Source organism: Caretta caretta, chromosome 1 (assembly GCF_965140235.1).
Source record: "Caretta caretta isolate rCarCar2 chromosome 1, rCarCar1.hap1, whole genome shotgun sequence".
Lineage (NCBI taxonomy): Eukaryota > Metazoa > Chordata > Testudines > Cheloniidae > Caretta > Caretta caretta.
In genome coordinates, this window is record NC_134206.1 from 151,115,436 (window position 1) to 151,141,763 (window position 26,328).

Genomic DNA, 26,328 nt, shown 5'->3' on the forward strand with positions numbered 1-26,328 from the left:
AAACAAGTGACCTAATTTGGAGAAGTGCTGAGCATCCAGCATCTCCCTCTGACTTTGGTTGTCACTAGCTGTGTTTCCAGGTGGTTGTTGCTGCTCTCTTTGATTTAAGAACTGTCTTGATCTATGAGTTTGGGCTGTTTCACTAAGCTTACAATCAGTACATTTAGGAAAGTTTCTGTCATGACTCACAGGCCTCAAACACAGGTCCACAGGGATTACAAGAGCAGCCACACTTTAGCCCTCCACCTGGTGCCTTCTGACAATATCTGATCCACAACCCACAAAGCCCAGCCCCAGTTAGAGACAGACATCCCATTGGCAGAATCCCAGAGTAGCCAATTGGCCCGCTGACATCACATAAGCCAGCAACAGGCAGCTGTGTGAACAACTGAGATCTATCCTGCTTCTGCTCTTGTTCCCCTGGTCTGACTTCCTGGCATCCTGACCTGGCTTCGCTGATTCGTTCAGTAGCCCAAGAAAAAAAAAACAGCTTAAAATAAACTCTTGCTACTCAAAATGTGCTAGTCCTGGTTACAAACTGAAATATTCAAGTCCAGGCCACCCTGCAGGGCTTGTTTTTATGAAGTATTCTACTGCACTTCCAAGACTTCTCTCCAGGAAGTTGCATTTGAACCAGAATTTTTTATAACACTGTATATGCAGAAGAACAACACTTCTGAAAATAGGAAAAAAGTAATCCACTAGCTTTTTTCATCTTGTTCAAAAATGTTAAGATAAGAAGATTTTGCTGAACAACAGTCAATACAGCCTTCTATTTGGAAAATGTTTATGAAAATGGAGGTACTGCTATATAAATATACTTCTCACCCCCCCACACACACACATACTGAGTAATAACTGGTAGGTGCTGTAATTTCAAAGATTAGCAGACATGCAAGATATATGATGTGAAACAACTAAGAACAAAGTCAACCAAATCCTGTGCATCATGCCCTTATAATCACTAGATTTGGATTCTAATGAGCCGAGAAGGGAAGTGAATTTCAAAGACATGGGCCCTTGGAGAGGGAGCGTGTGCCCAGCACACTGTCATGAAGTGTTGAAATGCAGTGTCTGAAAGCAAGCATTTCCTAACTGATCTCCGCTGCCTTGGAATTGTATAAGGAGAGAGAGAAGGGTCTCTCAGCTAGAACTGGTCCCAAACAGTCTGAACAGGGCTTTTGGGTACTATTCAAGGTGTTGGTGATGGCCTTTAAAGAAAATCCCTGACTCAGTCCTAAAACTTATATAAGGGGTGGGATTTCCTGCCAGCTCTCTAGCCAACCATTGTCTGGAAGCAGAAGGCTTACCCTACTTCTTGCTGCCCAATCTCCTCCAACTGGAAGAAGAGATTATGCTGGGTGCAGGAGAAGAATCTGATTTTTGGGCTGGGAGGCAGTCTCTAGGTATGAAACTGTGACAGTGCGTACCCCTACGTCCATGCCTTTTAGAGGATCATGATAAAACTTGTACAAAGTATGAATTGTGAGGGATCATTTGAAAACTCATGACTTGCTGATCATTATTGTCTTGGTAAAATATGTGTGGCCACATAGTATGTAAAGTTATAAGATTCCACTGTGAGATATTACATGTTCCAGCATGTTCTGAAGGGCAGTCACAAACCACTTCCCCAGAAACAAAAGGATAGCCAGGCGTCAACGAGATCAAATGGACCATCACCTGATTAAGTGGCCACTCTTTAGCATGAGAGAAGCTGTGGGCAAAGAATCTGCATTTTGACAAAGAAGCAACTTGAGGTTCCTGTCCACACAGAGTTTCTGTCTCCTGAACCTCAGCTGGAGAGGATTCTTGCACAAGAGAAATAACTACAAGATGAGAGAGCAAATGCCCCAAATCATCTCTTCCTTTCTCTCTACCAATGGCATCCCCAACACCTGAAGAACAAAGGAGCAGCATTGGACTGGGGAGGGATCCTGACTGAAAGATTCAGCCACTAAGACAGGAGGAACTTGTGATGAGAGAGACCTTGGCTTTGAAGTCATTTAGCTTCTTAAGTTAGGTATTAGTTGTGTTTTACTTTTTATTTCTTTGTAACCAATTCTAACTTTTATGCCTCATTACCTGTAATCACTTAAAATCTATCTTTCTGTAAATCTATCTTTCTGTAAAACAGTTAATAAATCTGTTTTATCTAAACCAGTGTGGTTGGACTGAAGTGTTTGGGAAACTTCATTTGGGATAACAGGATTCATGCATATCATTTTCTTTTCATGAAATTACTGACTTTATATGAGCTTGTATTGTCCAAGATGCACATTTCTGGGGGAAAGTCTGGACTACGAGTTTTCTGGTGTTTCCCTGCAGTGATGAGAAGTGATTGATGAGTGGCTGGCTATAGCACTCATACAGTATAACTTGGAGTAATTTACATGCTAGAGCTGTGTGTGAGCAGACCAGCAGTGGTTACTCTCCTGGCAAAGCAATGGAAAAGGTACCCCAGATTGGAGAATTGAGGGGACACAGCTGTCCAATGGTCCAGATTGTATCCTCCGTAATGTCACAGAAACTGTATACAAGAATTGGTCAGAACACAAAGATAAGTAGGAGCCCTGACCAATGTTACCTCTAATTTTTTCCATCCATGTGTGGAATAAATTTTATTATGTGCACCGAGGTACTGTACGCCACCACTAGAAACAAAAAAACCTAGATATAATATATATATTTTAAAAGTTACCATAGAGATAATCACTCCAGCCAGGAAAGGTTAGGCATTTTAGAAGTCACTATTCAAATAATTCAATTTATGTGTAAGAGAAATAAAAATTATGAAATGCATAGACCAGTCAAAAAACTAAAATAACACACTTTGAAAGACTAAAATTACAGAGAATATATGTGCATTGCAGGAAGTACCAAGAAGTAAACTACAATAACACAAGTATGTGTTGGGAGGGGTGTGTGTAGAGACACACAAACTGCATGCGTGCATGAGTGTGAATGAGAAAGGAGAGAGAGAGAGACAGAGACAGACAGAGATTGTATGTGCTGGGGAAGTCTCTGAGAGACCGTGCGCTCTCTCTTTAAGGTAAAGGCACTCACTCACCACCTGGAACAGCATTCAGACCTCAGACCCTCCAGGCTGTCCCCTCTCCCCTGCTGGAGTACAGGGGCAGGGGGACACCCTGACATCAGTATGCCTTTCCCCCTTCCCCTCCCCACCCGCTCTGCACAGCCAGCAGGAGCGTCTCAGGAGCAGCCGGGGCTCCAAGGCCGAGGGCAGGAGCAACATGAAGCAGCGGGAGGAGGGGCACCTGAATACATGCTGCCAGCTGGATGCAAGCGGCTCTGCTAATCAACTGCACGGTACTTCAATCAGTCCTGGGTGGTAAGAGTTTGGAACAAATGTGATTTAGTTGGGGATTGGTCCTGCTTTGAGCAGGGGCTTGGACTAGATGACCTCCTGAGGTCCCTTCCAACCCTGAGATTCTATGATTCTATGACAAGTAGTTACCCGAGAGGGGAGCTCCTACCAGAGAGTGTAACTCAAAATACAAATGAAATATACATTATTCTAAAACTAGATTGTGCTTACATACTCACAACGAACTCATGCCCTACTATGGAAATCCCTTTGAGGACACGCTTCAAGTTTCAGTTTGTAGCGCTTCTGACACATCCTGAAAACAGGGGGCAGCATTTGCCTGCTCACTTTATTAATCGTTTCTTATATTGCCCAGTGCTCAAAAGCCACTATCTGGATGAGAGCTCCATTCTTACAGGTGTGGCACACAGGAAGAGACAGCCTCTGCCTTCGAGAGTATACAAACTAAAAGGCCAAGACATACCAAGGGTAGCGGGATATACAAACAAGCAAAGTGATCAGGGAATGATTGACTAGCATCCTGTTTGCTTCACAGTGTTTTGCAGAAGAGGGGCTTGTTTTTGTTCTTATTTTTTTTAAATATACCTTGTCCTCAGTGGCTCCTCTACTTACCCATTGTTAATTTCAGATGTGTATTAACATGTAAGCTATCCCGATCTGCTGTTCTAGCTTACATTCTGCCCTGTGTTGGCCCATTCTCAATAATTAGCCAGGGTTGCTTCACTACCTGTTGTGCTTCTGCCTTCCTACTCCCCAAGTATCCTACTACACACACATACTTACTAGCTAAGGCCTTTTGCTGGGAGAAAAAAAATAAACCAAAGTGGTAGTCAATCACAAAAGCCCTCAACAATTGTCCAGAATCTAAAGTCTCTGGAGGCCACCATGTGACATGGGGTGGGCTGATTCCCATCTTTACACATTCTCATCTGCCCCCAGCACACACAGTCTGTGGCTCTAGGCACTTCTTTTGTTCTGCCTGGAGTAGATATCTCCATCTGAAGGGAGAAGGAATAAATTCTTAACCATAATCATGCAGGTTCCTGGAGCTGGGACCCTCCAACCTCTAAAATATTCTGAAATCCACAAAGACAATCTGAATCTAGAGACATGTGCATGGAGGGAAAACACCTCTGTGCTCCAGCCTAGATGTCCTCAATAGCATCACAGGTCTCGCAGGTGCTCCCTGGCCCCTGTCCAACTCCAAAGATAGTTGAAAGAAGAGCTGTGACCCTTCGGAACAAATGACAACGTCAGCATTAAATCCCAAAACTATTTCCCACCGATTTGCCAGGCAACATTGTTACACAGGGCAGCTCTTCTCAGCCTCACTATATCCCTCCCTCCAACACATTTTGGGCCATGGCTCTTAAATACTAATAACCTAGGGTAAAGGAAACAGGTAAATTATCTTCCACAAGGTAGAGCTTTAATATAGTCATACTGATGTAGGTAAGTGTTAAGAGCAGAATTGTTGTAATAAACAAGCAAATTTACTTTAATCCCAGTGGTACACATTGGGATTCTTTCTCCCCCTGTCTCTCTGAAAAGAGAAAGCAAGGCTTTTATAAAAAAAGAAAAAGCTACAAATTTAATAACATATTAATTAAGCAATAAGTCATGATAGGCAGTATATTTCTGGGCAATTACTGCACAGTATTATGAGACTTGGAGTCAAAGGCCAAATGAGAAACCACCAGAGAAGTACAATAATCCCATTTCCCTAGAAATTAACTGCCTGGAGTGTTTTATAATGTTATGGTTGAAGGTGAGTTTAAAAAAAAAATAAAAGACTAGTGCATTCATTTAGTGGGCATGTGTCAGTTTATTCACACACAGATCAAAAAGATCCATTTCTACTCAAGATTTCTGAACCTATTTTGCATTTTCTCAGTAAAAGCAAATGAGAAAGAAAACAGTTATATTACATGCATGCATAAAAGCGTGTCCCTATTCCTGCTAAATTGTAGCAGGCCAACTGTATTAATACATACAGCAGGGGGCAGCAAGATCCTTCCCCAGAGCTTTGTTTCAGCTCTAAATACCCTCCACATTCTGAGGGCCTATCTTTTCATATCCTTGAAAATGGCTTTTTTTAAATCCATCTAGCAGACTAGATGTATCTGTCAGTCTCTTCATTATGGGCTATCAGAGAGGCTTAATCTGTTGGCTCCAGCACAGATATGATTGACAGGATGAAGGGAAGTCATGCTTGGTGGATCTCAGGCGGAGGGAAATATATCGTTTACTGGCCAAGCCGAAAAACACCAGAATGCATAATAGGATAGGATTTGGTATGGCAGTTATTACAGAATTCTTGGGGCCTATTTTTTTTTCAAAGGTCTTTCTTAAGGTCTCCGTGTATCTTTGCATAAACTGTTCCACTTTGGTGCTTTGAAAATCAAATAAGAGCTTTAAAGTATATGACAACTGTTAAAATTAATAATTAAGAGTTAAACAATGAAATTAATTCCTCTCGTGGTGCAGGAGCAGAAACAAACACCTTTAAAATTTAATCCTATTTATTTTCATCCTTATGGCTTCAAGGGTTCATTCACCCTTATGAATTGATTTTTCAATCTCAAATTTTAAAAAAGAACATTAAAATTTATCAGAATGGGCTTCAAGAAGAATAAAGGGGGACATGAAGCAACACAAAATAACCTCCTCAAAAAGCTGATACTTTTGAGTTATCCCCTGCAGTCCCTCATGCAGCAGGTACTTCAGACAATATTTATTTGCATTAGATTTCGAAGCTGCAAGAATGTAAATGTAAAAATTATTAACATATTACAAAATTGGTATGCTAAATAGTATTAGGTATTTTTGGGATAAGACAAACTAAATGTCTCTGTATGACTACAGTGGACATCTACTGCATGAAAGTAAAGCTGTACGAATAAAATTTTAAACACAGTTCTGGAAGTGATTAATTTATTTACCTGCTGCAAAGAGCATGACCGCTAGTGGTCTGTAGAACCGCCTCCGAGACCCCACACAGATAGAGATCAAACCAATCAGGAAAGCTATGAGAATGATGGTAGCACCGCCCAAAAGCAAAGCGAGAGTCGCTATCTGCCAGTCTAGAAAGAGAAAGAAATAAAAACAATTGCAGCAAAACAACAAACACTTGCCCTACAGAGGAAAAGGAGAACTATAAAGGACAGGTACAGAACATATCAGGACCTGAGGAAACTCACAACCATTTTTTTTTTAAATGAGTACAAATCCTTCAGGAGTTTTTAAATGCTTCATATGATAGATGCAAGTTAAAAGGCAAATCCTGCAATCCTTTCTCAAGATTCAACTGGGGGTTTTGCCTGAGTAACAACTGCTGGAGTTGAGTCTTTGGCTTTCTCCAGTTTAGGGAGAAAGGACAAGGTTAGGTCAGGATTAGTTAACATGTGTTAGCTTAGTCCAATCTAAATCACAGCTTTCCCCTAATGTAAAATAAAGATTAATACGAAGGTTGTCAATTAATGCGATTAACTAAAACAAAATCACAATTAAAAAAATAATCATAATTAATCGCAGTTTTAATCACATTGTTAAACAACAGAATACCAATTGAAATTTATTAATTTTGATGTTTTTCTACATTTTCAAATATATTGATTTCAATTACAACACAGAATACAAAGTGTACAGTGCTCATTTTATATTATATTTATTACAAATATTGGCACTGTAAAGATGATAAAAGACACAATATTTTTCAATTCACCTCATACAAGTACTCTAGTGCAATCTCTTTATCGTGAAAGTGCAACTTACAAATGTAGATTTTTTTTGTTACATAAATGCACTCAAAAACAAAACAATGCAAAACTTTAGAGCCTACAAGACCACTCAGTCCTACTTCTCGTTCAGCCAATCGCTAAGAAAAAGAAGTTTCTTTATATTTACGGGAGATAATGCTGCCCACTTCTTATTTACGATGTCACCAGAAACTAAGAACAGGCATTCGCATGACACTTTTGTAGCTGTCATTGCAAGGTATTTATGTGGATAAATTGGAGAGAGTCCAGCGAAGGGCAACAAAAATGATTAGGGGTCTGGAACACATGACTTATGAGGAGAGGCTGAGGGACCTGGGATTGTTTAGCCTGCAGAAGAGAAGAATGAGGGGGGATTTGATAGCTGCTTTCAACTACCTGAAAGGGGGTTCCAAAGAGGATGGCTCTAGACTGTTCTCAATGGTAGCAGATGACAGAACGAGGAGTAATGGTCTCAAGTTGCAGTGGGGGAGGTTTAGATTGGATATTAGGAAAAACTTTTTCACTAAGAGGGTGGTGAAACACTGGAATGCGTTACCTAGGGAGGTGGTAGAATCTCCTTCCTTACAGGTTTTTAAGGTCAGGCTTGACAAAGCCCTGGCTGGGATGATTTAACTGGGAATTGGTCCTGCTTCGAGCAGGGGGTTGGACTAGATGACCTTCTGGGGTCCCTTCCAACCCTGATATTCTATGATTCTATGATTCTATGTGCCAGATATGCTAAACATTCGTATGCCCCTTCATGCTTCGGACACCATTCCAGGAGACATGCTTTCATGCTGATGATGCTTGTTAAAAAAATAATGCATTAATTAAATTTGTGACTGAACTCCTTGGGGGAGAATTGTATGTCTCCAGCTCTATTTTACCCACATTCTGCCATATATTTCATGTTATAGCAGTCTCGGATGATGATTCAGCACGTGTTCATTTTAAGAACACTTTCACTGCAGATTTGACAAAACGCAAAGACGGTACCAATGTCAGATTTCTAAAGATAGCTACAGCACTTGACCCAAGGTTTAAGAATCTGAAGCCCAGTGATAATTCACAAACATCTCAGCAGTCTGGAATCATGCATTTCTGTACACTGCAAAATCCACCCCTGTGCGGAGGGCGAGGCAATCCTAATTTGAAGGTTTAATCTAAAATTGAGGGGGCCTTGTGCTGACCATCTGCAAAGAAGCAGATTTCAACCTTAGTCCCACTGCAACAATACAGATCAAGCAAGAGGATCATAGCAACAACTCCAGTCATTCAGAACTAGAAGAGAGATAATCACCAACACAAATCCCTACAATGAGTTAGTGGGACAGAAAGAGCTATGGAAACTTTGGCTCTCTCACTCCTTGGCACATCTAGTGCTGATATTTCAGTTGGAATAGAAAAGCAAAGTGTATGACTGGTACAAAGTTAATAAAGAACTGATTTAGGACCTCATTCTCAGCATGGATTTAGAGATCAAACTTTACCAGAATAAGATCAAATCAAGAAGAATAAATTGCCCAGAACCCTTAACTTTTTTTTTTAAAGGCAAGCAAGCAAAATATGTTCAAAATTAAGCACATTTGGGTTTCAACAATTAGTTAGAAGAACACCTACAGTATGAATGAAAGAAACTAAGAGTGTAAATACATATTACATAAAAACAATATATACATAGTACACAACCGATTCAAACCCATAAGGTAGACACTCTGCAATAACCTGAAGAGGGACTTACCACCTGCATGACTTAGCCCAGTAAATCACCAGTAAGTCATGTAGGAGTGGAGCAACTCTTCGCTAATGGGTCTTCGCCAGTGTAACTATATAGATGCGGTCACATTAGAGAAATCTGCAGCAATGAAGACAGGTTCTCGGTGACGGAGGTTCATATATTGGACTGCCTATGGATCTGGGAACCAGGAACTCTTCAAGTCTCCTACCCTGACTCAGTATGCAGTTAAAGAAGTCATTTACTCTCTCTCTCTCTCTGTGTTTTACTATTAGTAAAATGGAAATACTGTCTTATCTACCTACAGGAGTGTTACAAGGACTGACTGATTAATGCTGATATGACAAAGAAAATTGTAATTTATTATAATTTTTGTTAAATGATTATTGTTACTGATCTATAAGACACTCTCCCAGTAACAGAGTACTGTACAAAACGAATATATAAACATAGTAACACCTACAGATATCAAATGGAGGAGCATCCCACCAGCATGGAACCACATCAGAGAAAACCCTACACTTAAAAATTGCACAGGTACAAAGACAAGACATGTAATTCCTCTAGCCCAGAAAGTAAAGCTCACCCAAGAGTGCAAGTATAAACCAAATTGCATACATATGGAGAAGCTAGGGAATGGAAATTTTAAATGCTTACAAATAATAAGAGATTACATGTTTGTGACGAAGCGGGACTGTTCTTAATGTTTCCTCTGAATATTGTGGGGGTGCCTCAGTTTCCCCTATGCAGTTCTTAAGTATCTAGGTGGTGGGATAAGGATGTATTTTCACTGCAGAGCCCTAGAGGACAGGTGTGTGCAGGGGTCTGGACACAGAGAATGGCCAACACCCTGTTTCCTGGCGACTGATGGCCTGGCCCTTCCCCCCTTGCAAGATGAGAGCTAAAGGGTTGAAGACAAAGAGAACAGGTGACCTCCTGGCCCGGGAAAGGGACAAAGCCCAGAGGAAGAGGCACTGGAGAGAGTCAGTTTGGGGCTGGCTGGGGACATGGAGTGAAGCGCAGACGTGGTTGTCTGGCTCACTGCCCCCCCAAAATGGACCCAGCTGAGGGGTCCTGTTCTCTGCACCTACAAGCTCTGTTTTAGACCATGTTCCTGTCGTCTAATAAACCTTCCGTTTTACTGGCTGGCTGAGAGTCACGTCTGACTGCGAAGTTGGGGTGCAGAACCCTCTGGCTTCTCCAGGACCCCACCTGGGTGGACTCGCTGTGGGAAGCACACGGAGGGGCAGAGGATGCTCCGAGGTCAGACCCAAGAAGGTGGAAGTTGTGTGAGCTGTGTGTCCTGAAGACAGTCTGCTCACAGAAAGGAGACTTCCCCAGAGTCCTGCCTGGCTTCGTAGGGAGCAGTTCCAGAGCATTGCCCGGGGACTCCGTGACAATGTTATCTTCAGGATGATCAGAAGCCAGAATGTCTCCTTAAATAAAGATGTGTGACACTGGAGCTACAAGGTGATGAAAAAATTAAGAATGCTACTGCTTTCCAAAGGGATTGCAAATGGGTAATAGATGAGGCAGGAAGACCAATCAAGTGGTAACAATAGTCCAAGTCCAAGATGAGAACTTGGGCTAACATCTTAGCCACCAGTTCAGACACATTATGGATTTTGGAAAGGTTAAAAACAACGATACCACCATGTTTCATTACTGATGTGGGTGTAAGCAGACAAATCAATGTTGACAAACACCCATTTTCCAAACTAAGAGATTTGGACTAGTCAAGGGGAATGGACTTCCGGGACATGGGGACTGAGAATGTGATGTTGACAATCAGCTCAGAACAGCAGAACTTCAATTTTGTCTATTCATTCCCAAATATTAATTGAGGGACAGTTATTTTAACTACAGGCAGAATTCTGGACTCAAATGTATTGGGGAGAGGTGGAGATTTCCAACAGGGACTGCCTCTTTTGTATCTTGGTTCATAAAGTCTCCACTCACAGGGCCATACAGTAACATCAGTTTTTAAGCAGAACTCCCGATTGGACTCAATAGGGAGTTCTGTTTAAAAACTGATGACACAATATGAAACACAGTCAAATGTTATGTAGTGCACAAAATAATTTTGGGTTGAGATTTGCATAGATGACCAAACGAGAGTGATGCATCAAAATCCCCTTAGAAAAAATCTCAATCCTCAAGTTTTGAAGGCTATTGCAGCTAGTGACAAAGGAGAGCTTAAATGGGACTTAAGTGAACATGGGCCTTCAGAGCTCTCTGTACAGAGGGAAATTTCATCCTACATGCATAATAATATTTTTAAAAGGAATATGCAGACTGTTGGACTGCTTTTATACAGAAAAACAAAAATGGGAATAGATGCCTTTAAAAATGAGAGTTTTATGTAATAAATATATGTTCCGTTTTATAAGGAACTCTTTTTTTATACTACATGTATCTATGGAATTGCAGTGAAATAATTTATAATAAATGGTAACAAAGCAAGAACATCAGTTAACAGCAAGATTTCTTCTCTCTGTTTCTTCTATCTATATCACTAGTACTTAAGAGTTGATGTCACATGAATGCATTACCAGTACAAAATAAAATAGTATAAAATTGCTTCTTTTTAAGCTTAACTATTTCATACCATTTATATATATATGAAATGATTAAGAGTGATGACTCCCTGTATTACACTACAAAGTCTATTTTAGAGACATGCAAAATTTGCTTCCTCAAAGACTTAAAACCCAATCATGCAAACAAGCACAGGAGTTACTTTATATATGTGAGTAGTTCCTTAAATTCAGTGTGATTGCTCACATGTATAAAGTGATGGATGTGACTGAAAGTTTGAAAATTGAGGCCTTATTGACCAGTATTAGTTGTATTGGTTCTGAAACATAATCCACGTACATTGTAATAGTACAGTACATCACAGCAAGATACACGCTACACATCAACGAACAGAGCAAGACTTTGGTGACTACAACAAAGTTGTTAGAAATTGTGCTAGTTTTTTCATTATGCCTAAATGGTAGATATCTTATATAATTTGGGATTTAAAAGAATGTTCTCCTTAAATTTGAACCCAAATGTAGATGCTTAGATTTTGAAAGAATAGCTTTTTAAAAACCTAAACCCACCTGAAATATTTCCAGGGTATTTTTAACACTTAAAAGAAAACAGTTATTTTCACTCATAAAGTGTTTGCAACCCAAATATTGCAACACCCAGAACCTGAAATTGGTCATGAACAAAAGTGAAACTGAATTAACTGATTTTCATTGGACAAGCTGAGAGAAATGAAAAAAGAAAAGTAAATTAGGTTTTAAAATTCTTTCAGTTTTGAAAATCTAAGTTGTTGTTAGTAACAAGTACAGAATTATTACATTAAATGTGTCCTTTAATTCCCACCTGCTTGATCACAATTAACATACCTAGTATATAATTATACATTCCTCATGAAATGCCTCTGGGATAGATATACTAAGCAGGGGGACTACAACTGCCATCAGCCCTCTTCCCACTGCATATCTCCTTTCCCCTGGCCAGGGAATGGGAATGGTGCTGAACCAGGAAACGGCTGGACTCTGTTTGGAAGTGGCAGCTACATGGCCACTGAGGTCAGGGAAGCTGAAGCAGAAGTTGCATGGCTAGCCAGAACTGCACAGAAGCTAGATGCAGAGAGGAATCCCCAGGGACTGTCCACAGAGCCACCTGTGTCCAGGCTGGGATGCTGGACGATAAAGCCAGGTGTAGGTCTGCATGGTACTTATGGGGGAGAAGCAACAGCTGGGCAGAGAACCAGTCCAGAGAGGCCCCCATAAGATACAGTAACTGAGCCTGGCCTAGAACCCTGCAAGCTTCTATGCGCTCAAATAAAGACTGGACTGGAAAGGGCACCTCAGGCACTAGGCATGAGGAGCCCTGTCTCTCGATTTGACTGCCCCAGAGGCCCAAACAGGAACTTCCATTGCTCACTAGAACTGTAATTGTTTAAGGGCTTGTCTACACTACTGCTTAAGGCGATGTAACTTATGTCACTCAGGGGTGTGAAAAGCTACCCTCTGAGCGATGCAAGTTACATCACCCTAAGCACTGTCCACACCAGCGCTAAGTGGGCAGGAGACACTCTCTCACCGACATAACTTCCTCCTCTGGTTGAGGTGGAGTAATTATGCTGACAGGAGAGCGCTCTCCTGTTGACATATCACATCTTCAGCAGAAGCAGTGCTGATGCACCAATGTAGCATAGTAGCTTAGACTAGCCCCCAGGCTGTGTTCCTCAGCTATCTGCAACCCCTCCCTTTCCTGCCAGTCCTAGTACTTACTGGGACCTGCCAGGGCTAGCACCTGCAAGGCCTAACTACTGAAGCACCAACAGAGCTTGCCCCCAAGTTGTGGTGCACTTGCACGCTGCGTTTGGTGTACTGAGCAGCCCCAATAATTACACTTCTTTCAATGCACAGCTACCCATGTATTTGAAAATCTAGATGTAGATCTGTGCCCTTAAGGGGACACACTATACATGCCATAGGAAACAATCACCCCTACGCTGATCCTGGTGGGTGTTGTTATAACAAAGATTTAGTAATAATTTTATTATTTTAGGGGTATCACAAAATTTGCAAAGTATATATGATTTTTAACCGGAACAATTTCATACATATTTTCATTATCCAGAATGTGCCATACAAAACAGAAAATGAGCCTTTAACATATAAATGCTCTTCTCAATTAAATAAAATAAAAATAAGTAGTCCTGGCCCCTTTTACATTAATCACTTACGTGCAACTCATATTTAAGTCTTTGCCTTTTCCTATCTGAGCATAGCTTCAGTTTCATATCTATTTAGAAATTCTGCCAGTTTCTAAGCTATTTATAAGCACGGTGTTAATTCGACCTTGAAAAGTATCACTCTCCACCCTGCTACCCAGTAAAGTGAAGTGAACCTAAGCAGTCAGCTTAAGTTCTTCATTCTTAATTAAAAATAGCTTTATCTGCTCAATTTCTTTGCCAAAATAATACTTCAGTTTTAGGATAATATCAGCAGAAGTCATAAAAGAAGGATAAAATGTCTCAAATTGCCGAGAATAAAAAAATGTATTTCCTTTTAATAAAGAGGTCATTCATTGTAAATATGTGAAAGAGCCATGCAAATGTTGTGTGTTTCAGTTCTTCAATGTTTTGGGGAATTCCTGAAAAAGAAAATCTTTTTCTATCCACAGAACTCTGAATTGAATGTGGTTGTGAAAATACATAATATACTGAATGTTAACATACAGTAGCTCTTTCATATACTGTAAATAAACTTAGTTAATCTCTTTTGGAAAATAGGATGAAGCCAAGGATGGGTCCTTTGATTTGTACAAAAGTTCTCCATTGAGCCCTCTGCTTGTAAGGAATGAAATAAGAGAAATTATTTGTGTCATTGTGACAGTGTTTCTTTCTTCCAATGCTGAACAAGAAGAAACTTTATTAGAATAAGGAAAATAGTATTTTCTCTAACACTATTCTCTGAGCTTCTCAGTCCTAGAACTTATACCTAGGACACATCCCAGCCTCCTCCTGTTTAGCATCCTGCTACAGATTTAAAGTAACAGTACACATACTCAGAGTTTGTAATACAGAATTTAGATCAAAGAATGATGAACCTGAAAAAATGTGCTAAGTGAAATGAAGAAAAACTATTGACACTCCTACACCAGATGCAAAAGAAATTAAGTATAGCCCACTGAGTGTGAGAGCAAGTAACCAATAAAGCAAATAAGATGAGACATTTCTAATTACTTTAAAATGTCAAGCGATTTGTGCAGTTATAAATAGCTATATACCTCTCCTTTTGCTACATTTACAAACCTCCAAAAACAAATTAACCATAAAGAAACAAATCATCATTAAAGCAAAACAAAGTAGAGTATCCTTTCTAAAAAGTTATCTGACCAGCAAACTTGTCATCTCTTTTCTTAAGATTATCCATATGCAAAGACTAACATGCTAGGCCTGATTCTCTTCTCATACCCAAGTAAATTAGGAGTAACTCCATTGAAGTCAGTGGAGTTATTGGTGGAAAAGGAATATCATGACCACCACAAAGCTCTTGTGATGAAATTACTCCACCCACATAGACACCAAGTATCTGGGCTCTGCATGAGTGGCACACAGTACATGCAAAGAATTTCTTGGAAAGGTTATTTGGACTCTCTGCAGGCAGAGTGCAGAGCTGTTACCAACGTGAAATCCACTTCCATCCTTTCCATCCCCACCAAGCCAGGGCCAGGCCATGGGTCTGCTATGCAGTCCATCTCCCCAGCTATGAGCACAGAATACTGGGGTCATCAAGATCAAAATAAAGATGGATCTGCAGCATCTCTCCTTATGGCTCTCGTCACACAGATCCTTTGCACATCTTGCAGAGGTTCACAGACACCCTCGTGAAGTCACTCCATCAGCAAACCTCCATAGCAGTCCCTTACACAAGCACTCCATACTACTATAGGTGACTTTTCTGTGCTATTTACTTGCTTATATTGTTCCCATCATCATGCATCACTGGTGCTGCCCCTTTTGATCTTTGTATGTTGTAGCAGATTCTTAGGCACTTGGGAATATTTTACCTAAGGCCAATCCTGCCTACATGAAGCCATTGTCTGTGAACCTGCACTATTGTGGCTGTATAAACAGTTTTCTTAGGGTTGAATACAAATACTTTGTTGAGTCATTGCTCTGTTTGTGACATGAAACTGAATTTTGGCACTCAGTACAGCTATCTAAGTCTACAAATGCACTGAAAGCAGCCATTCATGGGAAAAGACAGAAGTATTTTTACAAACCAAATATCTAATACCACCAAGTTCTGCTGCTATCTTAGAACAAGAAAACTTGAAGGCAATAACTATTTTATTAAATATCAAACTCCAAATAAGGCATATTAAAATAAAATATATTTATTAATTAATTCAACAAAATGGCCCAGAATATATTTTTGTACTTAAGATTCACAGCTAAGGGGTGGAGAGTTATCATTTTCATAGAATCATAGAACTGAAAGAGACCTCGAGAGATCATCTAGTCCAGTCCCCCGCACTCAAGGCAGGACTAAGTATTTTATACACAAAGATCCAAATATTACTTGTTTTACCCACGTAAAATGCCAGTTAATGCCCCCATTCTACAAACTACTGTTGTGATAGTTGGGCCTACAAATTTAGCCGAATTGTGAGCTGAACTGTAAAAGATAAAAGTTCATAAAATGTCAAAAATAATCTATAATAAATTTTGATGGGAATAGTTGTGGAAGGGAGAAAACAAGTGAATTAATCCAAACAAAAAGATCTACTGATATAATTCAAGACTTTTAAAATCATAGTAAACAAGAAAATAAGAACTAAAATCTTAGTAAATGAGAAAAGTGTGAAACCAGAAATCAGTGAACCAAAATTGTTGTATCAGAGACTAGGTCTAATTGGTGGAAAAAATAATGAGGAGATAGGCTATTCTATCCATCACTCCTTCTGTGGGTCCTTGAAAAAAGATTTGATAGCTGGGGGGATTTGATAGCTGCTTTCAACTACCTGAGAGGTAGTTCCAGAGAGGATGGTTCTAGACTATTCTCAGTGGTGGAAGAGGACAGGACAAGGAGTAATGGTCTCAAGTTGCAGTGGGGGAGGTTTAGGTTGGATATTAGGAAAAACTTTTTCACTAGGAGGGTGGTGAAACACTGGAATGCATTGCCTAGGGAGGTGGTGGAATCTCCTTCCTTAGAAGTTTTTAAGGTCAGGCTTGATAAAGCCCTGGCTGGGATGATTTAATTGGGTATGGGTCCTGCTTTTGAGCAGGGGGTTGGACTAGATGACCTCCTGAGGTCCCTTCAAACCCTGATATTCTATGATTCTATGAAAGAGACTTTGGTGGGAAAATATGGAAAAACAGAGGGAGGCTACTGGAGTGATCTTCACTGTCCTCCCCACCATTTGCTGTGATCCCAGACCTTCTGTATCCTAATTCTGAGAGATCTCCCAACTAGATCGGACCAGAAAGAGGGACCCAAATGGCATTGCCACCTCTGCCGGCTCCAGCTTAATCCCAACCACCACCTGGGATGAAATGGGATCGACTGTAAGAGCAGCAGCAGCTTCATGCCTTCGTAACTAACTTCTTCTCTCACAGTGGTTCTCAACCCATTTACCATTGTGGGTTGCAAACGCAGCTCTTTGTGTGTTATCTGAGCCGCATCCACACAATATAGATACTACACGCCCTGAGGATGTCACATAGGCTGCAGCTGTGTGCTGACTGGGCGGCAAGTGACCTGCAGGCCGTAGGTTGAGAACCACTGCAGGAGGACAGTTATTACTATCTTGAACTAGGAGAGCCAACTTTGTAATATTTAAAAACCGGACACTCCAGCAGGAGTGGTGGAACCTCCCCTGACCCGTCTCTTCCCCCGAGTCCCCACTCCAGCCCTGTCCCCGTTCACTCCTCTTTTCCCTTCCCCCTGTAGCTCACTGCTCTTCCCCTCTCTCCCACACCTCCTCCCGGGTTGGGAAGAACTTGCCTCCCTGCCTCCCATACCTGCAGTAAGCTGACTTTGGGCGTCCGGTCAATAGATCTGACCGAACACTATCAGGTCCCATTTTCAACAAGACTTTCCAGTCGAAAACCAGGCACTAGGCCACCCAATCTTTAACACCATCAGAAAGACTGTCAAACTAGGGGGTTTTTCCTTGCAAGATTCTCTCCAGCTAAAGGGAAAGAGAATAAGGAATGTTGTTAAAATAAAGGTCTTATTTTACATTCCAAATGCTTTAATGGGTTTTCCTTATTCATTCCTGTATCTTTAGTAAAACTTTTAAAAGAATTTTAATGGTTTGTTTGCCACAATGCCAAGGTCTCTGCATGCCAAACCCTGGACCATATTTAACATGTTTAATGTTTGACAGTGACTGGGTTACATTAACACTTTTTGCCCATTTATTCCATCTAAATTAATACAACACTGCCCCACATAGGCAGCACCCTGTGTTTATCCGAAATGGCACTGTAATCAGTGGGGGTCTGTGCAAAGATCCATTTGCACAAAGCAGCTTGCAGGACCAGGGCCTAAGACAAGAGGAGTTTCACATAACTCAAACAGAATTTGCAGTACAATTTTCAAGAGCACCTAGATGACTTAGGAGCCTAAGTCCCACTGATTTTCAATTAGACTTAGGATATGTCTACACTGCAGTCAATGGGTGTGATTGCTGCTTGTTAGGGCAGAGGGATAGCTCAGTGGTTTGAGCATTGGCCTGCTAAACCCAGGGTTGTGAGTTCAATCCTTAAGGGGGCCATTTAGGGATGTGGGGCAAAAATTGGGGATTGTGCCTGCTTTGAGCAGGGGGTTGGACTAGATGACCTCCTGAGGTCCCTTCCAACCCTGATATTCTATGATAAGGCGCTGTGCTGTATGTATCCAGCTAGCTCCAATCATTTACCCTTAGTCTTCATAGAAGAAAGATCAAATCTATCCCAAAGATATTAGCATCTAGTAGTCTGTAAATAATACAGGTTTGCATGTTAAAAAAAAAAGGAGGGGGGGAGCACCAGGATGCATAAGTTTACAGATGTATGAACAACTTGAGATGTATCATGCACTTGATCATTTGGCCATTGATGTATTGCTTCCAAGCAAAGTAAAACTTAATTTTTATTTAATAAAAAAATCCCCCAAAACAATTGGATACAAAGTTTCCTTTTCAAGCCAGCTGCTCTCGCTTTTCCAACCCCACTGAACACAAGCGTCTAAGACCTTGTGGGACTATTCTTTAAGTGATGAGGAAGAAAGTGTTTTCATCAGATGAAAGAAGATATACTTGATGTGAAATGCTTAACACTTTTTTTAAAAGGTGCTATACATCAGACATTACTTTAGCCAACCAATCTTCAGACTACAAGACAAGCACAGTATTACAGGAAATCATGTAATCTATAATTTATTCACCGTGTAATGTATGCCTGGGAATTTTCTGCACCAGATACATGACCTTGCGCTGAGATTCTTATAGAATGTTTACGGTGTTAAAAATAATTGCTGGGCATTCATTCCAATAACTACAGAAAGCTAGAAACCGTAGAATTACATGTGGCTAGTGCAGAGAAAAGGAGGGAGACAAAGACTGAAGACTACTTTTCAAGGTAAAAAGAATCTAATCTCTCCTTTTCTGAGCTCCTATATACACACCACTGCATTTGGCTTGTAATATTTCAACAACTAGAAATGGGGGCGGGGAAGATGAGAGAAATACACTTCACATTGCAGTATGAATGTCATTATTTGCCAGAATTATCATTATTTACCAGAATTACCAGAGTGCTTAAAGCGAACGGGCAATTTTTTTCCTAACATTTGTAAAACTCATTCCAATGTACCCTGTGGAAAAACTATTAGCACTTCAAAATCACGCAAAGAGCATTTTCCATCAAAATGATGGTCTTTATATTACTAATCTGGAGCAAGCAAAAAATGAATGTAGCAATACAACCTGAAAGACCCTACTCGCTCCTACTTGTTAGATTGGATCCTATGTGATCATCTTTGGCCAACGTTACAGTCCACTTGGTTCTAAATATAAGTCTCATCAAATATTTAGCCACTTCTATTATCACTAGCTTTAAGAGCATAAGAGCATCTGGAACCAGATTTTTTTTTCTTTCAAATAAGCACACTTTAATAGAAGAATAAGCATTATCATTGTAAAAGTGATAATGCACAAAAGCAGTGGCAGTAATTTGAAGTAGGTTAAGAGAAACTTTATTGAAAATATTTTTCTTGCTTTAAAAAACACTGTTGGGTGTCTTTCTTTATTTGAACACATGCACACACACCCCATGTGTGTTTGCTTAGTGAGAGTATTGCTGGGTTCCATGTATATGCTTCTCACTTAGGTGACCGGAGAACGTTTGCTTATGTCACACCAAAAGGCCTGAAACAGTGTGTTTCACGGTATGCTGTAGTGGGAACATGTGTAGCCTAGAAGAATGAGCATCGGATTTGCTGTGAAAAGGTCCTGAGCTCTAATCCTGGTTCTGTTAGCCAGATCTCGGTCTTGGACAAGTCACTTTGTCAGTTTTCCTACCCATAAAACAGGGAACATATTTACATCATGGGGCTGTTGGGATGATTAATTAGTTAGTGATTCTAAGGCACTTCAAATATGTTTCAAGCACTATATAAATACTAATTATTAATTATTATTATTATTATTATTAACAGAACTTCATTGGTGGCAGGTTTGAAGTAAGTATTTTACTTTTGTGCTGAGTCCACGTAAACTGCCAATTTAAAAGAGGTGATCTTGTTGAAGGATGGATTAAATAACCCAACAGGCCCCTTAGCTCCAACCTGATCTATTGAATTACTATATGAGGATTAATGTTTCTCTGCCACTGACAGAAAAGAATGCTAAAAATGTTTGTATCCTTATAGGTCAGTATTATTCCTTTGAGGGGTGGGGGAAATGTGTATGTTCTGGAATTATGGAAATCTAAAGAAAAATCACTAAAAATCAATTTTCTCTCAAGGCAGAAAAGAGAAATTGTGTTTTATTTACTTTGGCATATAACTTTTTTTGGATGTACAAAAGTTTTCATGTTAGCAATGGGACTGAGTATTAATTTTCCATTCCTGTTTAACTACCTTTTTTTTTAGACTTAATAAAATTACATTTGTTCTGCTTATGCTACTTTATAGCAAGCCAGAAGAGGATACTGAAGTGACTACCCATCTTGCTGCAAATATGTGTCAATACCTACTCACTTAGCGCAAAGATCCATAGCTTCCAAGGACAAAGTCACTTTTGAGCTAGCAACTTTGCTTTGAAACAATTGATCAGGTTCAAAATAAGCATGCATGTGTCATCCAAGACTATTGACCATGTTAGTTCAGAAATTTTCACCTAGTGTATAATTTAGGTTAAACTCATGCAAGTGATCTGACACCAAACAAGGTCAGTTCTACTTTATTTTTTTAAGAACAGCTTACTACATTAGAATAGGATTTTAAGCATACATCTACAGTTAAATAATTTTTAATATGCACTATGTTCCAAGTTAAGGATGGATTATCATCTTATCTTCAATGACTTCTGAATACTAAATTTAAAGATCTATAAAGACCTTGTTGTATTTATTCCCTTGGGGTTGTTTTGTCTTTTAAACCTTCATGGAAAGTTGTAAAGAGTATAATTTTCTTAAAGGAAATTAAATGTGGCAAATATGTGTATTTAGTAGTTTACTAAAAAGAATATATATGTGCCCTATAAACCAGAAAGGCTTTACACTTGTTAACTATATTCATAAAGAGTTTTATGTGCATTATTGATGCAATAAGCCATAATGCTCCCCAACGAGCCATTTTGGTCTATGAAATACATGTGTCTATATTTAAACCAAAATACACAATGTTTACCTGCTATAAATGGTTCCTTCAGAACTGATCTATTTATCAGTTCATATTTATGTATTTTTGATTTGACAGACTATATTGGCTAAGGTCTACTGTTAAACAAAAAACCAAAAAACCCAAGTATCTCATGGTTCTGCAGAACAAGCTATTTAGACATACCATACCATTTTTATATAAGATGCATTTAATTATATAGAAAAGTCATGAAAAATTAAGTGTGCATGGTCAATAACCCCTATTTAAACATGGACTTCTTTTGCCTTAAACACATTACAATTTAAGAAGAGCCTAACCCACATCAGAATAATAATCTGCAAGAGTCTGTTTAAAAATAAAGCCAAAGAAAGCATCCAAATCCTGTAAATCCTTGGTGTTAGTCCCACATATTTAAAAATCAGAAGGATGAATTTAAAAAAAAAAATTACAGGCATATTTGCACATAGGCAAAACTCTGCGTGTTAAGTTTTTGCCCCAGACAAAATTTGTATTCCAGCACAACTCCTAAAATACTAAATTGGCATAACCAACTCTTGCAATTGTATTGCAAGTCTTGTGATACTTTGTGACTTTTCCTTAAAGCCCCAGCTTCTGGAGATGTGTGATTAGGTAAGAATATCAACTTTCATTTGAAAACTAAATTAAGGTTCTAGCCCTCAGGATTGCTGAGAAAAAATTGAAAACATCATCCAAGTGAACCCTAAAGACTCCAAAGCCAGGAGGCAAATACAAAGAACCCTAAAATGTATTTACACTTTGTAAAAATCTCATACTTTTTAAGCCAATCTCGTGATTTTGTTGGCCTGACTCATGATTTTTGAACACATAGGGCTGGCAATACTAGGAAGTATTCACAAAGCTCTAAGTATAACAATGCTAAGAAAGACATGGGGTGCTTGGTTAAAATTATTTAAAAAAAAATCCTCAAGAACAGATGTATACTGTATGCCAAGTGATGGAAGCACTGGCATGGATGAAAACAGGCAAAAGGGATTATTTTCAGCTACAGCCCATGCAATCACTCTCAGTAAATTCCTTGCTATAAACACAACAAAGTTGCTCTTTTGATAGCAGTTGGGAACCCTAAGTCTAGTTATGACAAAAGTTTCCAAACTCTACTGCTTAATATTCTTCGTGTAGTAAGAAATTGCATTTCAAATATTAAGCAAGAACACATGATGTCATGGAATATGGGTCTGATCTAACTCTCACTGAATTCAGCAGGAGCCTTTCCATTGACTTTAATGAGTTGTATCTGGCTCTAAAGAGAAGCGAGGCAGAAAGAACAGCTCAGTTTCTCATATTTCAGGTTCCCTTTGAGAATAGGATCATGTGCCAAACATGAGGAAAGTAAAGGTCTTGTTCTAGTCACCTCAAATAAAACAATCATTCACTTCTTCCCCAGTAGCTTGTGAAACCTGGCTCTCCTTAAAGGAAAATGAGCAAAGCTGTTTCAAAGAACTGGAATAGAATCGAACAGTCAAGAATTTTTGCAAGGGGTGGAGAAAGGGTCAGGCGAGGGCAGCAGATCTGTCCTAATTTTTAACATGCAGTGTCCAGCAAGACTGCATTTGACATCCTAACCCATCCCCCTTTCTCCACCCACCTGCCTCCCTCTGTCTTCCATAAAAATAGAAAAGGTAGATGACTGACAAAGCAATTAGAGACAGATTAACAACCCTCAAATGCTGCTTTGCACTGTCCAGCTTCTTTTAATTCTCCACATTCTTTTGTGCGGAAGGGGCAAACACACAGTGAAAGAAAAGGGGGAGATAAAGCCATCTGAAAAGTCTTTATGCAATCAAGGGGATATTATTTCAAGAGACAGAGAAGGGGCAAAGGATTCACGTTGCTAAGGAGACACTTTGAAGCTGACATTCCTACATAAATTTACATTTATACTGAAGAAAGAAAAGAAAGCTGTCCTCCAAAGTTTGTTTAAATTCCCTGGTAACTGAACCAAGATGACATTTTTGAGAGTAATTTTTGCATTACACAGTCTAAAACAAATAACACTAAACCCCACCAAATGTTACCCCAGACACTGACAATGAATAAAATAATTTAAGACAACCAACGAGGGGAATTCTGTAATATTGTTTTCAAGCAGAGCTTAGATTGGTTCTGAGAACTACAAAAAGATTTCAAAGAAACCAGGAAAAGAAGAAATCCATGCATTAAAAACATACAGTGCAAAACCAGGCAAACAGATAATGATTTCTTCCCTGCATGGTTACCAAAAATCTGAGGGCAAAGACTGACCCAAATGGATGCTTTTGCAGTTTTTTCTGTGCAGGTTTTGATTTAACTTGTAAATGTTTCCATTGGGACTCCAGAAGTTTTTGCAATGAAGCCTAGAAAAACCCATAAGAGAGCAGATTTTTTTTAAATGAGTGAAATCTAAGAGGCAGCTTGTTTGTTTCATTCAGACTGTTTCTGAGTATCCCAAGCAGTTTTTAAGTAGGAAAGGTGTCCCCGCTCCCCCCCATCCATGAACAAAAAGTTGAAGAAACACCAAGAAACCAAAACGAGAGAAGTGATAATAGGGCGAAAGGAGTATGAAAGGAGACAAAAGGCAGGGGTGAAAGTAAAATAAAAGACTTGCAGGTATGGGGGCCTGGCTCCGGGCAGAAGGGGTGGGGCTGGGGGTCAGCCTCCCCCAGACAGCCCTTCTACACTGCCCGGTCCGCGCCAGTCCATCTCTGGCGGTGATTTAAAGGGCGGAGCCCCAGGCCCTTTTAAATCGCCAGCCCCAGGGCAGCTCTCCACTTTGCCCCCCCCACGTTGGTGGCCCTTGGGGGGCAAAAGGGGCAGTGACAGCGCATTAACGTTGCTGCCCCTTTTACCCCTCTCCTGTCCGCGGCCCTGCAGGTAGGTAGCTTTCCTGGAAAAGGTTTCAGAGTGGTAGCCGTGTTAGTCTGTATCAGCAAAAAGAACGAGGAGTATTTGTGGCACCTTAGAGAACAACAAATGTATTTGGGCATAAGCTTTCATGCGCTAAAACCCACTTCATCGGATGCATACAGTGGAAAATACAGTAGGAAGATAGATAGATAGATATACACACCGGGAAATGAAAAAATGGGTGTTGCCATACACACAATAAGAGAGTGATCACCTTAATTGATCACTCTCCTTACAGTATTTTCCACTGCATGCATCCGATGAAGTGGGTTTTAGCCCATGAAAGGTTATGCTCAAATAAATTTGTTAGTCTCTAAGGTGCCACAAGTACTCCTCATTCTTTTTCCTGGAAAAGACATACACTTTCTAAGAAGGGAAGCACATAACCAGGGGGGAAGAGAGGAGCAAAGGAATGACAGAATCCAGAGGGTGTCTGCTCAGGACAAAGTAAAAAAAAAAAAAAAAAGCAAAACTATTTCTTGTAGGCTGATCTAGGGTGATCAGATGTCTTGATTTTATTGGGACAGTCCCAATATTTGGGGCTTTTTTCTTATATAGATGCCTATTACCCCCCACCCCCAGCCCGGTTTTACACACTTGCTATCTGGTCACCCTAGGCTGATCTGCAGATCACTGGGCTGGAAGCCCCAACTTTACAGGCAGATCCTGCTGGTCACTTTGGAGGGGAGAAGTGATATAACCCTTGTTCTCCAAGAATTGCTCCTTCTTTGGTGAACAACCACCACCGGTCAAAAACCAGAACTAACCAAAACTCAGGACCTTTTGGCATAACAAAGACAAATGCAGCCACCTAGCTGATTTACAGAAACTACCCATTCTTAATCCGCTCCTGCCTCCCTGACCACAAAATAGAGAAAGGGCATGAGTGGTACATGGAGCTCTCTGCACATATGCATTATTCACAGATATCACTTTCTATCCATTTGGAACTAGCGAGATGGATGGGGAGCAGGAGAGGTGCAGGACGGTGATGCAGCATGGCCGAGTGGAACCTGGGAGGCAGCGCTAAAGGAGAAGACAAGGGAGACTGGGACGCATCTCTAGAGGGAGGAGAGGGCTGGGACTGGGAGGCAGCACGGAGGAGGCCAGGCAGCAGAGAGGGAGACTGGGATGCAGCCTGGCTGTGGAGGGGGACTGGGATTCGGAGACAATGGTGGCAGATAGGCAGGCAGAGGAGGACAGAGTGCAGGGTGAAGGACTGGGGTTGCAATGTGGTGCTAGGTCGGAGTGGCGGAGTGGAATGGCTAGGATCTAATGGGTGGGAAAGCTGGGTATGGGTGGATATTCTGGACGGCTGCAGGGTGGGGTGCTGGATACGGGTCGATGGAGGGTGGGATGGCGAGATCGGAGTGACTTGGGGTAGAGGTGCTGGCTGGGTCCGGGGGGGCACGGGCGGCTGAAGGGGGGATCGTGACGGGGAGCTGCCGGGGAGCGGGAAGGCAGGGACGCTGTAGCTCACCGCTGTGCAGGGTGGACTCGCAGAGCCAGCTGTCCAAGTTGCCGGGCTTGCGGCAGGACTCCCACAGGGACAGGTAATACTGGTGGTCGGCCGTGACCCAGGCCGGGCTCAGCACGGCTCCCAGATCCAGGCACAGCGACAGGAAGATGCACATCAGCCCCACCAGCTTGAGCGGGGTCAGCACCGACACGCGCACCTCCTCCATGCCGCTGCCGGCCGAAGCCATGGGGGCCGGGGCAGAGCCGCCGCCGCCGCCGCCCGCTACACCGGCCCGGCAAGAGGGGGAGCCGCGCTGGTGAACTGCAGCCCGCGGCGGGGAGCGGGGCCGGGCGGGAGGCTGGACCCCTGCCCCGAGCCCTCCCCGGACACCACGCGCAGCAGCGGCCGCGGCAGCAGCAGCTCCCGCCAGTCCCCCGGCTCTCTGAGCGCGCCCAGCCCCGCTCCCCGGCTCTGCCCAGCTCACTCCTCCCCTCCCCTCCCCTCGTCTCGGGAAGGCGGGGGGGCGGCGGGGGAGCTTGCACCGGGGCCCCCCTCCGAGCCACGCACGTCACGCCCAGGGCTTCCTCCAGGGAGCGGGGGAAGGAAAGGCGGCGAGCCGCTTGGCCCTGCCCTGCTCTCCGGCACACGCTGATCTCCCCAGCCAATTGTGGGGAGAGTCGCCCCAGCCTGTTTGCCTGGCTCCTGCGAGGGCCGTG

General features: G+C 41.4%; 1 protein-coding gene across 1 annotated transcript in view; it reads right to left on the reverse strand.

Moving 5' to 3' along the window:
* Positions 1-26,056, reverse strand: part of TMEM47 (transmembrane protein 47) — a 39,014-nt gene extending 12,958 nt beyond the window's left edge. Inside the window, exons 1-2 of the mRNA XM_048863820.2 lie at positions 25,634-26,056; positions 6,292-6,432 (exon numbers count right to left, since the gene is read on the reverse strand). Coding sequence (XP_048719777.1) covers positions 6,292-6,432; positions 25,634-25,859 — 367 coding nt within the window. The 5' untranslated portion in view covers positions 25,860-26,056. The remainder of the gene's footprint in view (positions 1-6,291; positions 6,433-25,633) is intronic.
* Positions 26,057-26,328: the final 272 nt, after the last annotated feature.